The following is a 17711-nucleotide window of genomic DNA, read 5'->3' on the forward strand; positions in this document are numbered from 1 at the left end:
GGAAATGCACTTTAAGGAAGAGTGCACAGAACGTACTGCGTTCTTTTCACTGTGTGCCTGAGAAATTTATTCATTTATTCAGCAAGCATTTTTTTTTAGGCTTTGCTGCTGCCAGCTCCTCCCCTCATTAGGTATTCATTCACATGGCCCAGACACATGGTCAACGTCCCCCGTCGTTCATCCGGGGAAAAATGACCCTTATTCCCTCACAGAACGACATGCTCCATGCCTCCCCCCTCTAAATACTCCACATTCTCTGAGGTTAAACCTTTACACACTGTGAAGAATTCTCTCAAATCACTCCCACGAGTGTCTGTCTTATTTTGTTCTTGAACACTCCAGTGACACAAACCTCAGACACTTTATTTCCTGTGATAATGAATGCCAGTGTCTAATCATCGTGCAAGCAGATGTTCCTTAGGAAAAACAAATAAAATTAAAGCTATCTTTAGGTTAGCAAATTCCCCACCTCCACCCTTGGCTGAGCAGGCAAACAAGCAAGACTTTCACCTTCTCCCTGTCATTCTCCGTGGAGATGGAGAGGCCAACTAGCCCATGGAACACCGAGGCTTCCTTATCTTACTTATTTTTCACAGTATGAAAGGAAAATTTTTACATGGACCTGGGTGGGGCTGTACAAACCTATTTGCTGTGTGGACACACTGATGTGAAAGAGAAGACATACCTCACTATTAACCTTTCTGATCCTTTAAACAGTTACTTTCCCTTTGTGCTAAAAATGAGGCAAAGCCTGGAGAAGAGGTGAGGAAAATGAGCTCTGTGACTGAGAGGAACCTGGGAGCTGTGGGCTGGGCATTGACTTCTCTCAGAGGGCCACAGGACTTGGCTGTTTTCCCTTTCTCCTGGGTATTTGGCAAGCTTTCCGGAGTTTTCAGTAGAGGGCTGGCTGAAGAGGGGGGAGTACAAGGGAGCCATAAAGAAGTGCCAAGTAGTGGTGAATAAGAGTTATTCTGTGCACTCCCAGGAGGTCCGAGACCACTGGCAGTAGTTGGAGGAGGCAGCTGTTGCTTCAGCACCAGGAAGTCCTTGCTAAAGACACTGCAAGATGCAAAGGAACTGGAAGGTGGAGGGGAGAGCTGCTCAAATAAATTTCCCCTGCTTAGGGTCCTGCCCCACTGAGAGGATGTCCACAGGACTGTCTTCTCCCATGGTGCAATCTTACAAACCTGTGATGTTGTCACAGATCCCAAAGACTTCCTCTGGTCCACATTCACCCTCTACCTCGTCGTCCTTGCATCTGAAATTTTGCCAATCCAGAGTCAGAAAGGCCACTATTTGTCTCATAAAACAGTAAGGTCCCCAGACTAAGGAAACATTAAATAACTTTACAAATACTTTTTAAAAGTCAATTATAGAAAAGGCCCTCTTCAAGACATCATTACAAAGATGCCACAGAACTATTTTCATTTGAGCAAAAAATTTCTATTTCCATTTATTATGGATGGAGGGGTCTGTAAGGAATGTTTAATATTGTATATCTGGGGACAATAAGTTCTTTTAAAAGGGAAACAAGTATTGTATCTCAATTTATTTGAAAATAAAACTTAACCACTGTCATTCATGAACTTGTATCTGGATTCCCTGGGGTCTCCAAACTGAACCAGAAGGAAAATGACTCTGTGGACATGAGGGCATTTGAAATCATTGGTGACGTTGTAGTTGATGGTTTCAAAGTGTGGCTTAGCACACTTGAATATGAAATGGAAACCAGTGTTTGCCACAGTTGATAAACAAGGAATCTGAGACTCAGCAGGCTGACACTCTTAGGCCTGTGCCCTGTTTCTGGACACATAAGAATGCCATCACCCTCCCGTAACATCATCCTACTTTGCTTGGCTGGTGCTTCAAGCTCACCTACCCATCCATTAATGTGAAAATGTTGAACAGGATTTATGAGTCAGAAGGTGTCCTAGACACTGAATTAAAATCATCAAAGTGTCTGCCTGCATGTAGCTTGCATTCTAGTTTACAGGAAACAGCCAGGAAAAAGTGATGAGTTAGACATATACTATTATTATGCAAATAAGGACAAATGCCCACCTTACACACAGCTCACGTGCTGCAGTGAGAACAGACAAGCGTGATTCGGAGGAGCACATAGGCTCCCCCTGCTACCCAGGGGTTTGTACATAGTCCCCGGGGAAGAATTGAAGAAGGACCCTGACCAGAGGCAGAGCTGTGCTCTCATCTGCCTGTCCTGGTCTGCACTAGAGTTCTATACCCAGTTGCTTCTGAGATGGCTGGGATTGTGAAGCCAAGCCTTGCCATTTCCCAGCATGATGTTTCTCAGCCTCAGCTGAAAATTAAAAACACCTGAAGATCCTGAAAACAAAAAGTCTGTATCCACTGGCCCACTGCAGGCTCACGGAAACCAGTTCTTTCACTATAACGTTCTGCCTTAAGCACCTTTCAAGATTCTGCAGTGGTTCTGATTCACAGGGAAAGCAGAGAAGAAATTTTCTAATATTCCTCTTGCCAGAAGAACAGACCTACCAATTAATAAAGCCAATGGACCACAGCAATGACCAGCCTGCCAAAACATTCTCCATGGTGCAACAGTGGTATTTGTATCTCGGGGGTAACCAACAGCTGTTGGACTTAAGCTCTGCTCAACAGGAGCGAATTCATGTCTGGCATTGTGAACATAGCCAGCCACCTGTGCCTGGGGCGGCGGGGGGTGGGGGTGGGGCGCTTCATGGATCCTAGAGGAGAACCTACTGTTGCCACTTTCCTAACTCAGGATAGTTTCAAACTCCATTCCAAGCACTCATCCTTATTCCCTCAGGGAAGTGCAGCTCTTAACCCCCATCACAGAAGTGCTTTTCTGGAGCAGATGGAGACCATCACAGAAGTACATCTGACCGTGAGTGCCAGCCCAACTGATATATCTGTAGTGAAATCTCTACACCCAAGGCTCAGGGAGCAGCATGACGGGTAGACAGACTGTAAACCTTGAGGACCAGGATGTGCGATTCTAGAACATCTATATATGACTGGAAAGCTGTACCACAAACACCCAACACCGTGAATGCCTAAAAAGATCTATATAATGACAATACCACTGGACATCACAACATTGATGGGGGAACGTTCACAGGGCCTCAACCTGAGATGAAGAATTACAGGCAATTAATTGCTGCTGAGAGAAGGAAAGGAGAATTGGTCTTCACCAGGGATAAGCCCTCTATTAGGATATCTAATCTCAAGTGGGCAGCCTAAAACATACATACATATACAAGGCATCACGAAATGGGCTTGGTGGGGGGGGGGTTGTCTTATTGTGGTGGTGGTGGTGGTGTGTGTGAGTGTATCACAATAATAATTAAAGAAGAGGTCATGAATTTGAGAAGGATGGGACAACAGGAGGAATTGAAGCAAGGAGAGAGAGTAGAAATGATGTAAATCCATTATTCATATATGAAATTCTCAAGAGAAAAAATAAAAAGTGAAATAAAAAGGAAAGGAAATGGTATTACAAAATTCTGAAGTTGAAAAATCAGATGAAACAAAAGACTGACTGGTCAGTAGAACCTGGGTGTTGAAATAACTCACTATAATTATACCTGGAGCTATCTGCTCCTTAATGTCCAGTAGTGTTTGTGTTATGAAATCTCATGTACCAACATTTGGTATATGTATATTTAGCTATTCTTGCTTTTTTTTCCTTCATTAGCTTGGTATATTGACTTCTATTCTTTAATTTTTGGTCAGTCGGTTTCTTTGCTTGCAAAGTTCATTTCTTAGACAACAAATATCCGGATCTTGTTTTCAATCCCATCAGTAAATCTGTGTCCATTGCTTCTTGTTTTAGATTTACTCTCATCTTTATTTATGTGTATGTATGTGTCTCCATGTCTGTATTCCATGTGTATGCTGGTACATGAGGAGGCCAGAAGAGGGTGTCACAATCCCTAGATTTGAGCCACCTAATGTTGGTGCTGAGAACTGAACACGAGTTCTCTGCAAGATAATATGTGCTTTTAACCAATGAGCCACGTCTCGGGTCCTGGGTCTTTTAATCGGAGAATTACAGCATTTTTGGAAGGAATAGAATTAGGAATTCTTGGATAATAAATATATTGACAGGTGGGTGAGAGGATTACGTATGAGGTGAATGTAGTTCTAAAGGTTTTAAGAATGATGCCTTCTGACCTTGTAGACCACGGCAGGGAACTGTCATTTTAATCTATTTGTTCTTTGTTGAGACAGGGTCTCCCTATGTAGCCTAGACTAGCCTCAAGTTAATGCTCCTTCTTCTCAGCTCTGAAAACTCTGGAATTACAGGCACATACCTCACTTGGCCTTCATTTTATTCTAAGTTCAGCATAAAGTCTCTCCAAAGAAGAAAAATGAGAATAGCAGAACTCAAAATACATATTTTCTTAAATTCTTCTATAAAAATAAGAGAAAACATACACATTACAGGTCCAGGCTAAGAAAGCCAATATTTAAATAATAGAAGTTCCAGAAAATAGATAAACAAAATGCCTTTAAAAATCCCCAAACTAACAACAACAAAATGTCAACAAATAGAAAGGGCTCATTGATGTATCCTCACAATAAATAACTACTGGGAAACTAATACTGTGTGTGTGTGGGGGGGGGTTGTCTTGTTCTTGTTGTTGTTGTGGTGGTGGTGATGGTGGTGGTAGTGGTGATGGTGATGGTGGTGGTGGTGGTGGTGGTGTGTGTGTGTGTGTGTGTGTATCACAATGATAATTAAAGAAGAGGTCATGAATTTGAGGATGGGAGTCATATCCATAAAACTTCATACTATTAAGGATGAAGAGAAAGAAACTTCCAGAAGGAAGCAGGGAGGGAGGGAGGGAGGGAGTAAAAGATGTGGTGACACAAGTCTCTACTTTCCAGTAATCACACTGGAATCTCAAAGCCAATCCATTATTCTTTTAAAAGTTCCAAGAAAATTCCCAACTTTGTAGTGTATATTCAGACAAACTGCCAAGTAAGTTTGAGGGTTATTATTAGGATATTATACAGGCAAGAAAAATAATCATAGATTACAATATACTTGAGATATACAGCAACTAAGCAAACTGTGTAAGAAATGAGGGCAGGGGTTAAGTGGTGTTTAATTTCCAAAGAAGTCAATATGAGGAGGTCTGTTAATTTGTATAAAGGGCATATGTTGTTTTCCCCCTTGGTTTTGGAGTGTCATGGCTAACTCTGAAGATCAGAAACAGAACCACTATATGGACACCATTATTTTTACATGGAATGCAGAAGAATGGCTAAGCCCAACTGTCTAGTTCCCAGAGTGTAGCTCTCAGTGATGAATGTTCCCTAGGTCCTCTGGCATTCCTTGTCATCATCCGATGTGAGTAGAGTCAGGGCTGGTCCTGGCAGAAGCCTACCATCACATCTGTTTTGATTTTGCATTCCACATAAGGTCCAAGAGAGAAAGTCCCTGGTCTACATGGGGGCATAATCTAGACAATAAGTCATGCTAATTTGAAGGAATTTTTTCTGACCTGTGTTTTCACTATGAAACTTCAACTGTAGATAGGAAGTGGGCAATGATAACCTTGGGCTCCATACAGTTCCAGCCAAGGGAAATGACTAACTAGAGATAGTATAGCAAAAGCTGTCCCTAAATCCCAATTCTAACATCACCCCGACTCTTGCTTCAGAACCCCATTGCTAGATAGTTTCCTCTGTCTATAGGCTCATCCTCCACCTGACTTACGGGTGAACAGCTACAGACACAAGCTCATAAAGCACAACTTCCCAGAAACTCTCTAGTCTCCTTGGACCATGACTGTTGGCTTCATTTGTCTGCTCATAGGCCCATCCCTGCAGACTCAGGTCATTAAACTATTTCTCTAAGTGTTTGAGGACTCAGAAGCCTATATCCTGAGCTCTGAGTTAACATTGCTGCCTCTGACCCTAGCTGAATGGCTGGCTTCCTTATCCCAGCCAGACACTACATTTCTGTCTGTTGTCTGGAGCTGTGAGAATGCGAGGAATTAGTATATGAATCTTCCTGGTGTATAGTAAACACATAATTCATGGGTCAGTTTCTAACAATGTATCCTCTTGGCTAGTTATAAATTCTCACTGCTGGAGATCCTGTGTCTGTAGGCTGATACCTTAGCTCATAGGAATGACAGAGCATTGTGTGATCTGAATATTAAATGCTGTTTAAGATATTAAGTGCTGAATATTAAGACTTGGTTTCCTGCCCATGAAGCTATTGGGGTAGCATAACTTTTAGGAGGTGGGCCAGGGTAGGGACATTAGATTCACTGGAGGTGTGCGCTGGAAGGGAATATTAAGACCTGCGTGGCTGTTTCTTCCTCCGTCTGTCTCCCTTCCTCTCCCCTCCTCCTATCTGGCCACCCCTAGGCAAACAGAACTGGGCCATAACCTCCTGCTGCCACCAGTTCAAAGCCCCAGTGCCATGGGACCATGGACCGAAACCCTGAGGAAAAGTAAACTTTTCTTTGTATGTGGCTTATCTCAGATACTTTGACACAGTGACAGAAAGCTGATTGACATTTCCACAGTGGTCTCGGCAGATACTATAGGCAGTCACTTTTGAAATTATATAAATTAAATAAGTCAGTTATGAAGTTATAACCCAGCAAAGGAGACATATGATATAGGGAGGCAGAAATTGGTGTGATGTGATCAGTGAACACAAGAAAATCCCAAAGTCTGCAACGGTGAGGAACCTTTGAAGTACAACCTTGCCAACTCTCTCACCTACAGACTTCTGGCTCCTAATACTTTGAGCAAATAAATTTGTGTTACCTCAAAGCAGCTTATTTGTTGTGATCATTTGTTATGTTACATCAGCCAAGAGAAACTAATACATACACCTAGCACCCTGTACATGGAGATCATTCTTTCAAATAGGTAATGTAGCACGAATCCTAATTGGTCTTAATAAAAACCCAGAGCCAGATATGGGGGTAAATGCTGAACGATCAGAGAAAAATGAACAAGCCACAGCCACCTCTCACCTCACCAACTCCTCAGCCCAAAGAGAGTGAGCTCCTTTCTCTCCCCATCCCCTGCCTTTTTCCCTCTCTCTGCCCAGCCATCACTTCCTGTCTCCACCTCCCTAATGTTGGGATTAAAGGTGTGAGATCCCAAGTGCTGAGATCAAAAGTGTGTGCCACCACTGCCTGGTTTTGTTTCTCTTTCAGATTGGATCAGTCTTATGTAGTCCAGGGTGGTCCTGAACTCACAGAGATCCATTTACCTCTGTCTCCCGAGTGCTGGGGTTAAAGGTGTATGCCACCACTACCTGGCCTCTATGTCTAACTAGTGGCTTAGCTCCACATTTTGATCTTCAGGCCAGTTTTATTTGTTAAAGCACAAACAAAATATTACCACAGGTAATTTATGCTAAAAACCAGTGTGCCTGTCATAGTGTGGGAAGTAGTCACAGTACTTCTGCAGTGATGTCCACATTGAAGAAGTTAAGTATCCTAAGGGTGCATGGAAAGGTATTTGGAATAAGGAAGGCTAGATGGGATATACAGAGAAACAAGTGAAGGTTCCAGAACATTTGACTTTGGGTTTCAGGCTTCCATTGGTATCACTGTAACTGTAGCAATGATAGAGATATGAAATGTGGCGCAGCAGAGTTAGGACTTCTAGACTGTTGTGGATAATCAAGGCATTAGTGGTTATATTTTCTTCCTTAATCCACTTTCCTTGAGTGAGATATATAACCCTGTTTGAAATTTTGGACCTGATGCAGCCCTGAACTTCCCAGTCTCTGCTCAGTTGCCGTAATTTGTTAACCTAAGGAAATATACACCCTCACCACTGGGGGGAGATGCGCAAGAGAAAACTGTTAAGGGCGTTTGCTTTCGGGTGTACACAGCCAAACTGCATGTTTCTGGAGCCTATTCCAGGAGAGCTGTATGGATGCTTCTGGGCCTCCCAGAGCATGTAGAGGAAGAGGCCAGACACTGGTAAAGGTGACTATGAAGCCCTGGGAAACAGTTCCACCTCTGGCTCACCAGTTTCCCAGGGACAGCCCAGCTCTAGGCTGCTGCAACACGTACTCAGGAGATTGTGCCTGCGCTCTTAGATGCTACAGGCTTGCCTTCCCTCTGTCCCAACCAGCATAGCCGCTGCTAGCCTACCATGGCAGTTTAAATGTAAATTAATTGAAATTAAATACAATTTCATATTCTGTTCTACATCCACACTGGCCACAGTTAAAGACCTGTTAGCCACAAGTGACTGCAGGATTCCAGACTGGATGGTGAAGACAGAAATGTCACATACTGTCACAGTGTGAAGTAATGGGCAACAGCACTCTAGGTATATACAATGTGACTTAAAAGTTCAGCTGTGAGATCAGAGAGTTTCTCCCTCTCAGAAGCCACTTGCTGTCACTGCTTTCAGGTAATGAACACTGTTGGTATCTCTGCACCCTTAACTGAAGACACATGCACTTAAAAATACTGTGCCATCCTTTGCAGATATCTTATACATCTTTAAAAAGTAAGCATTGTCACTCCTAGCCTCTCATGGAGGATGTTATTTATTGTAAGACATCGTTTTTTTATTAAATACACTGTAGTACAAGAGACATTCCATGTCAGGTTGAGAGAAGCTGGTCACATGATTTACAAACAAACTTTTTTTTTTAAACACTGTATTCAGGTGTCACTTTGAAATCAGCCAAGATGCAGTGAGTCTCAGTGAAGCACTGGACCTCAAAACAGATTGCAAAAACAAATACAGGCCTGTAGAGATCGGCACAGAGACGTCACATTAAAAGGGAAATAAACCAACCAAAAGATAGAGTTCTAAATACCAGGTCACTGTTGAAGGGGCAATCTGTCTGCAGAGAGATGTCGAAATGAGTGTGTGTATGGCCTGTATATACAAACATCTGTCTGGTGCGTAAGCAAATGTAGGCGTCCACGTCTCTAGGCAGATTTGTAAGGGACGCAGGGAGAGAGATTTCGCCATAATATGTTCATTCCTTAAGGGAGTACAGATTTAAAATTCACATTTAATTCAAATACCTTGTATTGAAAATATTTCCAGCTGTTGTATACATTTTAAGCAACAGTAAGCTATACGAGCTGTAAGATAGAGCCCTCTACATCAAGTTTCCTTTCTCCATCTTCCATGTTTTTCCTTCCTGCCCAAACATATAGCTACAAGCGGCTTATGATACTTTGCCTAGCTCATTGAACATTCAGTCGGCCGTTCCTCAGTTGATCCTCTACTCAGGATCACTTTTCTTAACTTACAAAGAAATAAAATAAACGTGGACCTGGCCCAGAATGCATAGGCTGCAAAATGACGTCCCCAGCTTTTCCCATCTCTTCTCCTGAGACACACATCAGCATGGCAGCATAGTTGCTTGGAGGTGGTTGTGAGATTCACAGTGTTTTGCTTGCAACACATTTACATGTATGTAATATTTTTTGCTTCATGTTTATAATGAATGGACCAAAAGCTAATAAATAAATGAAAACATAAATAAATAAAGTTGAAGGGAAAGAAGAGAAGGTTGCCACAGCTAAGAACAGTCAAGAACCTCTGACTTCAGCAGCAGTGATTGATTCCAGCCCTGACAACAAGAAAATATGTCTTCCTGCACTACTGTTGCTTTAACTACAAACCCCTCCCACCCCAGTTCTTTACAATAGCATTTGAAATTCATGTCCGAGCTATCACAACCTGAGTCTCTACGTTCCAGTTATACATTGTGAAGAATTGGCTTAGACTGAAAACTTGGACATCTGGGGATTAGCAATTAGCCATTCCTCTCGTGAGATTTCCTATATCCATGATACAGGGCCAAACCGAAGGTCAAGTTTGGAAATAGAAGCCCTCTATAAGGGATGTAGAAGCAGAGCAATGAGGGTGCATGTGTCTGTGTCGCCATTTTAGAAATTAGAAATGACTTAATGCCAGGTATTGCTGGCAGTCCTATTTGCAAAAGGAGAGGTTTAAAAAAACTCTGCCCTTGACCAGGGATCCCACTGTCCAGGCCTTGGGAAAGACAGCACTTCACACCATGGCTCTTGCTCTCCATGTGGATGAGGGGTAACTACAAGCTGCCCATCTTGTTGTGGATTCCTGGATGTTTTGCCATCAGCTTTCAAGACACAAGTCTCCCAACAACACTGTAGTTTGCATCTAGAATGGGGTTAGAATGGAAAAGGTGAGCACAGTACAAATGTGCAAAGGGGAGAACTCACGTCTCCTTCCTGGACCTGTGCACAAGGAGACCATTTATCTGCATTTTTCCTTTGCAAAGAGCCAGAGAACATATTCAATGTAGAGGATGGCTTTCAGTCGGTTGTTTCAGGGAATATGTGGCTTTCAACAAAGCTTTCATCCAAGGACTGCACGGAGTTGAAAGTGGTGTAGTCCTTACCCACGTGGAGAGTGGAAACACCAGTGTCACACGACATCAGAAAGTTTTGGTTATTTAGCAAATTTTAAGCAAATTATTCATATTGCACCCTACTTATAATTATTCTATTACCATGTGCCTATATGTTTATACATAAACACACAAACACACTACACATGTGCATTTGTATATGTATAAATCAAGTGTTTATAACATATATTTTATATATATATAAGTACATGAAAACACCACAAGTGGAGCTGATGTGAGCATGTGTGCATGAATTCTGATAGAACCCTTGACAGCAGTGTTCGAAGCATTTTCTAGATGAGGCTGATTGTGACATTGGTTCAATGTATGAGAGTCAGCAGAAGCCAGGAGCAGAAGCACATGATATAACATGTCATCTGCATGTACCGTGCATGTTTTCTTTTGTCCCAACTCCCCTCCTGCTTCACAGACATGCTGGCATGGTTTCCTTCCTGAATGTCGTTTGTTTGTTACATGTCTAGTGAGCAGACTTGGGTGAAGCCCATGGCCTGTGAGCTTCTGAATCCCAATTCCTTCATGAAAAATATGAATAATTTGCCAACACATGTAAAAAGCACTCAGAAACCATCAAGTAGTTTAGAAATGGAGTGGATGCCATTGTGGTTTGGGGTGGAGAGTTTGGTTTGCTGCCACCATGTTTGTCTTGTTTGGAGAGGGATACATTTTAGAACAAGAGTGTTTCTTTTCTAAAAATTAACATACCACAAGAAAGGGGATAATAGATGAATAGTGACAACTATTTTAAGATGTCCTTGGCTCACCCAACTACTTAAAAAGCAATCAAATGTTCTGCAATGCTCTGAAACTGGCACATATTCTTGACAAAGCAGAGGGACCTATAATAATAATAATTAATAATAATAATAATCAGTATAAATAACTACAAAATTTTGCACTTGCATAGACACTTTCATTTTAAGACCTTCAGAGACTTGTCAAAAAGTATAAGGAATCTCTTTTTTTGCTTTTTTCCTGCCAAGGAAAACACAGAACGGGAATGGAATGCTTTCATGCTCTCACACTCTCATTACAGACCTTCGACGTAAGCCTGCATGGCTCCCCTGACCCTGACCTCTTACAGTGCCATCTCCTCTATTCGCTGCTGAGCAACTTGCAGCTTTTTCTCCAGGGCAACTGGTCAGACTCGGAGCGACAGACCAGGGCCAGTTCCTCGGTCATCGCTGGTGGAATCTGCCTTTGCTTTACCGCTTCACAGTTCCACAGTGTTTTGACAGTACCACGGGTCCTCTATATGATATATACCTGCCCGTATATATCACAGAGATATGGCTTTCGTTATAGTATTATAGGTATTCTGGAGGGTTTGTTTCAGTGGACAAAGAGGACAAGTGACTCCCATCTCCCACGGGCCAGTGCTGCAGAAAGGACCCCAGCATCTGCCTTGAGCGACCCCTCCCGTGAGAGGGTCCACTGGATCACCTTCTGTTCTCGGTTAATTTACACTGAGTTTTTTTATTTTTATTTTTTGTTGTGAGAAGCTGCTTTCAAAGTCTATACTAGAAAACACAGTGCTCCAGAAATTAATGGGCACAGATGAAACCTACCCAGAGCTCTTGCACCTTCAGAAATAAATACCAAATAGAATGCGCTAAGGTGAATGAAGTCGCTCCCTTCCCATCTGGCTCATGTTATAAAGATGTCAAGTTTATCGAACTTCCCCTCACAGAGGGGACAGAGAAACGGAAATGCTGTTCTCTCTTGGTTTAACTGACTACCCTAATGACTGTAAATTTCTATTTAAATTTACACTCTTTTAGAAAAACCAATGATCATACTCAGAAGCATATCTCCAGGCTCAGTCTGGACATAGCCTCCCATTAGCCATACAGTGTCAATTTTTAATTTTTTCTTTCTTGTTCTTTTTTTTTTTTTTACTTTTTTTTAATGGAGTATAGATAACAAAACAGCATACTGACAATGAGTACATATGAGTGAAACCACACTCTCCCAAACGGAGCCCAGAGCAAGAGACTTGACCTGCACACACTTGAATGGGAACTCAGGTGCTGCCCCCAAGAGAGCTTTCCTTTCCCTCCGGGATGGATTCTGCCTGTCCCACACTCCTGAGGGTCTGAGGCAGATGAAGACACCAGGCATCAGCATGCCTATTAGGTAAGCTTATCACCACCAACTGTAGAGTGTTCTCAGCTGCTGATCTGGTTACCTTCCCTAAGTTGCATAAGTTAGACCTTTTATGGATCTGCCCTACCTAGGCCACCACAGCTGGAGCAGTAGTTTCTGCACATAGGTATTGACAAAGACCATGCACAGTTTTTTTGCACAGTTAAAAGACAGGAAAGAGTGGAGGGTGGGACTGGAGGGAATTGCTGTCTGAAAAATTCAAGGTAAGAGAAACTTTCCTCAGAATCGAGAGTGTCTCCTGTCTTTATCAAGGACTCAGATTTTCCCATCTGACCCTGAAACAGTATCTGAGTGAGAATCTAGCTCTTTCCCACTGAACTTGACGAAAGCTTGGTAGATAACCCTTGAGGAACACATCAACGCTACCATCATGCCCAACCACCGTGCACTGTCTCAATGTATGATGTGTCCTCTGGGTCCCATGGAAGCCGTCTTTTCTTTCCTCTGCAGGCCAGTGTCTGTGACTGGAAACTCCGTCCATGATGCAGAGTTCAACATCCTCTTTCCTCCTCAGAAAGGTCCTCAGGGAACGGTGCCGAACATGGTCCTCCCAACTAACAGCTGCTGGGTTTTCCTAAGCAGGGACTGACCCCAGATGACCCCATTGGTGTCTCTGTTCCGATCATGCTGTAGTTTAGAGAAACACTTCTCTCTCTCTGGTTTTCATCTCCCACAGACAAAATATTCATAGATTGTATACAACTTTTCCTTTTCATACACAATCTAAAACCACCAGAAAACAATCAGAAGAGTAAAAATAAATAAATAAATAAATAAATAAATAAATAAATAAATAAATAGAAGTGAATCCATAGAAATGCCCCATGTCTGTACATCGGAAGTGGCGGTTTAAGTCAGATGTTTGATTTCCCTTTTTTCATCCACATCAAAGGCAGGAATACAACAAGGCATTGCTAGTTGTGGTGGGCAAACTGGAGTGTCTGCTGATATAACAAATTAGGTTTTTTAAGGCCTTTGTCTATGTACAGTTAATAGGAATACAGAAGCCAGATTGATCAAGGAGAGAGGCCGAGGACCATGAAGCAGGGAAGACCAAAAATAAAAGGTGAAAGATCAAAAGAAAGAAAGAAACCAAAGGGGATGGGCAGAGAGAAGGAGACAACGCCAGAAGCGAGTTAACACTGTCTGTGGATGGAGAAGTACACACTGCTTCCCTCGAGAGCCGCTCCTTGTCTTGTTAATACTGTCAGAAGGATGGACAGCAAGGTCAGGACACCCAGCGGCAGTTAAGAGGTTCATCGTGCCGGCCAGTCTGAGGAGTGCATTGGGAAGGGTGATCTGGGGAGAGGGCCCTAGCCCAGGATATCCAGGTAGACAGGAGATGCCTTGGCCAAGTTCTGAAGGAGGGTGTGGATGCTCTTGATGTTCTTTCTCATGTGTGGCTCCCGCTGCCAGCACCCCAGCATCAGCTCATACACCTCCTGGGGGCACGTGCGAGGCCGCTGCAGGACTCGGCCCTGGGTGATGCATTCTATCACCTGGAGGGAGACCAGAGGCAGGGTTAGTGGGAGAAAAGCCATGGGTGTGGGATGTCAGTACAGGAGGGGCAAGGAAGGGTCTCTCCTCTTTTTAACCTTTTAAGAAGTCAAGTCAAACCACTCTGCTTATTTCTGGAGGCCAGCATGACAATTTGAGACATATGTTTATATGTATACAATGTGTGCTGACTACATCAGGACAATTAGTACATGTATCTCCTTAACCATTTACCATGTCTTTGTACTGGGAGGGAAGCTTCCAAGTCCTCCCTTCCAGCTCAGCATACAATTCTATCTTCATTATAAGGGGCTGAACATTATTCTACTGGGTGGCTCTATTGGCCCCTATTGAGGGGCTGCCAATCAGTTACCAGTTTGTTTGTTCTTTTAAAACATTTCATTTGTAGTTAGTGAAGACATAATGTTTACAGTTTACAGTCCCAGTACAATGCTGCAGAGTTCTAGAATTAGTTTTCCCTGTGCCTGTATGGTAGCACTAGCATGCAGCTTTCCTCTCCATTCCTTCACCAAGTCTTCCCCTGTAGATTCCCAGTGAGAGACGTGTTTTCTGTTTCTGAGGAGTGCATTGGGAAGGGTGATCTGGGGAGAGGGCCCTAGCCCAGGATATCCAGGTAGACAGGAGATGCCTTGGCCAAGTTCTGAAGGAGGGTGTGGATGCTCTTGATGTTCTTTCTCATGTGTTCTTTCTGTTTTCTGTATGGTCTTGCTATGTAGCCCAGGCTAGCCTTGAACTCGTGATCCTTTTGCCTCAGCCTCAAAGGAAACCCTCTTACTGCTTTCTCACAAGGAAGAGAGCCACTATGGTTTCACAAAACTGGCAAAGGCCTGATTGATTCACAAAGAGAGATCTAAAGTTCACATAGAAAGTCCTGCGTGTTTCAGGTTTTACCAGCTAGAGATAGAAACCTAATTACTTTTGTGTAAGGTGTTGACTGACAGGGACCCCCTGGCAGCAGATGTGATTAGCATCACTGTGTATCAGAGCTGAATTAAAAGACAGGCATGGATCTGAGAGGGACAGGAGACGCTGAGCGAGATGCTGTGACTCATACTACGTTATCTCGTAGAAGGACTTGGGGTGTTCTAAAGTTTGGTCTCCAGGGGGTTCTTGGAAACAATACCCATGGATTCCAACAGGTAACTTTATTTTGCAAAGGAGTTGGAAGAGGCAAACCAATGCTTGAGCTTCTCACTAGTAGTTAATGTTCTGGTAAAGCCTGAAAAATGAAAGGGCCTTGCAACTTCTCTGGAACAGTACAGGGATATTTGCCAGACGCAGGGGCGTGGGTCACTAAGACTGCTCTTAGTTTGTAGATGAGCAGCACAAAAATCATTTCTCAGCCCCGTCGTTAGCGGGAGCAAGGTTGGGTCAACAAACCTCTTTTTCTCCAAAATTATTAAAACGAGTCTGGGAAAAGCTACTGTCTCAAGCAAAGCAGTGTGTGACTGTGCCCTGGTTCCCAGCACAAGAGCCCTCAGACTAAGGCTGCATGTCTTAGATTTCAGCTCTGGTGGTGGTGGTGGTGTGTGCACATGCATATGTGTGTGTGTGTGTGTGTGTGTGTGTGTGTGTGTGTGTGTGTGTTGGGGGTGTCTCTCCCAAACCATTGCATACCTCGTTGTTGGATAGCTGATACCAGGGCTGCTTGCCATAGGTGAAGATCTCCCACAACACGACCCCCAGGCTCCAGACGTCACTCTCAGTGGTAAATTTCCTGTACATGATGCTCTCTGGAGGCATCCAGCGGATGGGCAGCATCGTGTGGCCACCAACCTGGCAGGGAAGGTATCAACAAGGAGTGTCAGTCATCTGGAACCAGTGTGGAAGGTTGCTGTGGGGAGATTGTTCTTACAAGGGGTAGATCCTTTCTTTGTCATCTCAGGTAACAGAGTCAGAGGGCAAAGACTCATCACAACAATGTTTCAAATATTATTCGCACTTCCCCTTTCCTCAAAGCCCGAGAAGAGTAGAGACTATTCCATTTTGGATTTACAAAAGCCTTCACATACCTTCTATTGGAGGAATTGACCTGTCTATTAATAAACATGATAAATTTGACCAAGATAACAAGCAAGGGGACTGCACCCCAGCCTAGTAGTACCCAAGATGGAAGTTATTATTCCCATTTTACTAACAAGCAACCAAGGTACATGAACTGTGTTTTTAGACTCCATGCTTTAGAGTCTCCTCCACAATAGGGTGCTATGTAGCTTATTAAGCACAATAAATAAATTTACTTTAAAAGAAAAATGCCCTTCTAGTGAGAACACAAGCCGTGGCCTTATCTGGTAATAGCATTAGCGCACCCACAGAATCTTGATTGACACAGAAGACTTGTGGGTGGTTTTCAATGTTGTAGAGAAAAGAATGCCATTACAGGTTGGTCACTCATCAAGCTGTCTGGTTCCTGTGCAGTAGCCCTGTGGCTTGAGGATCTCCTTTCTCATCCTGGCAACCCCTGGTACTACTGAGGCCACAGGACACACTGGCACTCAATGGCCTGAGTTAGATCTGAGTGACACTGACAGCCCCATGGTTTAACATAAACACCACATGGAATCACTGCCCAGTTTTCATTTTCAGTATCGGTTTCTGATTTCTTATACAAAGGAAATGTCTCTGCCCATGCGGCTGAAAGTGGTGGTGACATTTCCTCCTGGGACTACAGCCAATGTGGCACAGACCCTGACCAACCAAGAGGACGTACACTACATGCATAGTATAGTCAGACTGTGAATATTGGTCCTGTTGACCCTTCATCACTGTGCTCAGAACACCGACAAAGAGAAGCTTCTGAAGTACATGGAGGGCCCAACATTTCTGGATTCTCAGAAGGACTCATGGCCCGAGGGTAAATGATGCCCCAGGCCCTGGCAGCTTTTACTAGAGCAAAGGAGGACTGCTCTGTGGACACATGGAGACAGACTGGCCCTGATGCTTCCCAAACTGGGTACACTTTCCCTTTGGCCGTATTCCAGAAAGGTCTGAGAACATGCACTCCTGTCTCGTTGATATTCTCTGAGAACACACTGGGGGAGTTTTCCACAGTTTACAGACATCTGCCCACTCCTCCGTCTAATGTCATGAACATACATAGTGCTTCCGTGAGCCATAGACAGTGAGATTGCATCACCGGTTAGGATTTACCCAAGATGACACCTTGACACATGGGACAGACAAGCCTAAAGTCCAGCTGTCCCCACTGCCCTTTTCATCGACACAGCGCACATTTACTGGGGACCACTCACGTCCTAAAAGCAGCACAGCTCTGCTTGGGTCCGACACAAACAAAATCAAAGGGGAACTGTTCCAGAGCTCACGCTCTCTTCCCCCAACAGCATTCCCATCCTCAGCTTATCATCGCGGGCGGCGACAGTACAGCTGGCTCTGGTGTGTGCCTTGACGTCCTAGTTACTCCTCATTACCAAAAAACAGATCTTCAGGGGTTAAAGTAAGACTTACAGAGGGACAGGTCATAATGATGACTGTGGCTTTGTCTTCTGGCTGTGCCAAGTCATAGTGTTAATGCATCAGAAGGGAGACTTTTGAACAAGGAGGTCAAGTGTCCGCTAATATTTCTGGGAAGGTATAGGGT

At 43.6% G+C, this 17711-nt stretch overlaps 1 protein-coding gene across 1 annotated transcript in view; it reads right to left on the reverse strand.

The window, feature by feature from the left end:
- Nucleotides 1-8527: 8527 nt before the first annotated feature.
- Ntrk2 (neurotrophic receptor tyrosine kinase 2) overlaps nucleotides 8528-17711 on the reverse strand; it is a 342416-nt gene continuing 333232 nt past the window's right edge. Inside the window, exons 16-17 of the mRNA XM_028863139.2 lie at nucleotides 15731-15889; nucleotides 8528-14094 (exon numbers count right to left, since the gene is read on the reverse strand). Coding sequence (XP_028718972.1) covers nucleotides 13909-14094; nucleotides 15731-15889 — 345 coding nt within the window. The 3' untranslated portion in view covers nucleotides 8528-13908. The remainder of the gene's footprint in view (nucleotides 14095-15730; nucleotides 15890-17711) is intronic.

Source organism: Peromyscus leucopus, chromosome 5, assembly GCF_004664715.2.
Source record: "Peromyscus leucopus breed LL Stock chromosome 5, UCI_PerLeu_2.1, whole genome shotgun sequence".
Classification (NCBI taxonomy): Eukaryota; Metazoa; Chordata; class Mammalia; order Rodentia; family Cricetidae; genus Peromyscus; species Peromyscus leucopus.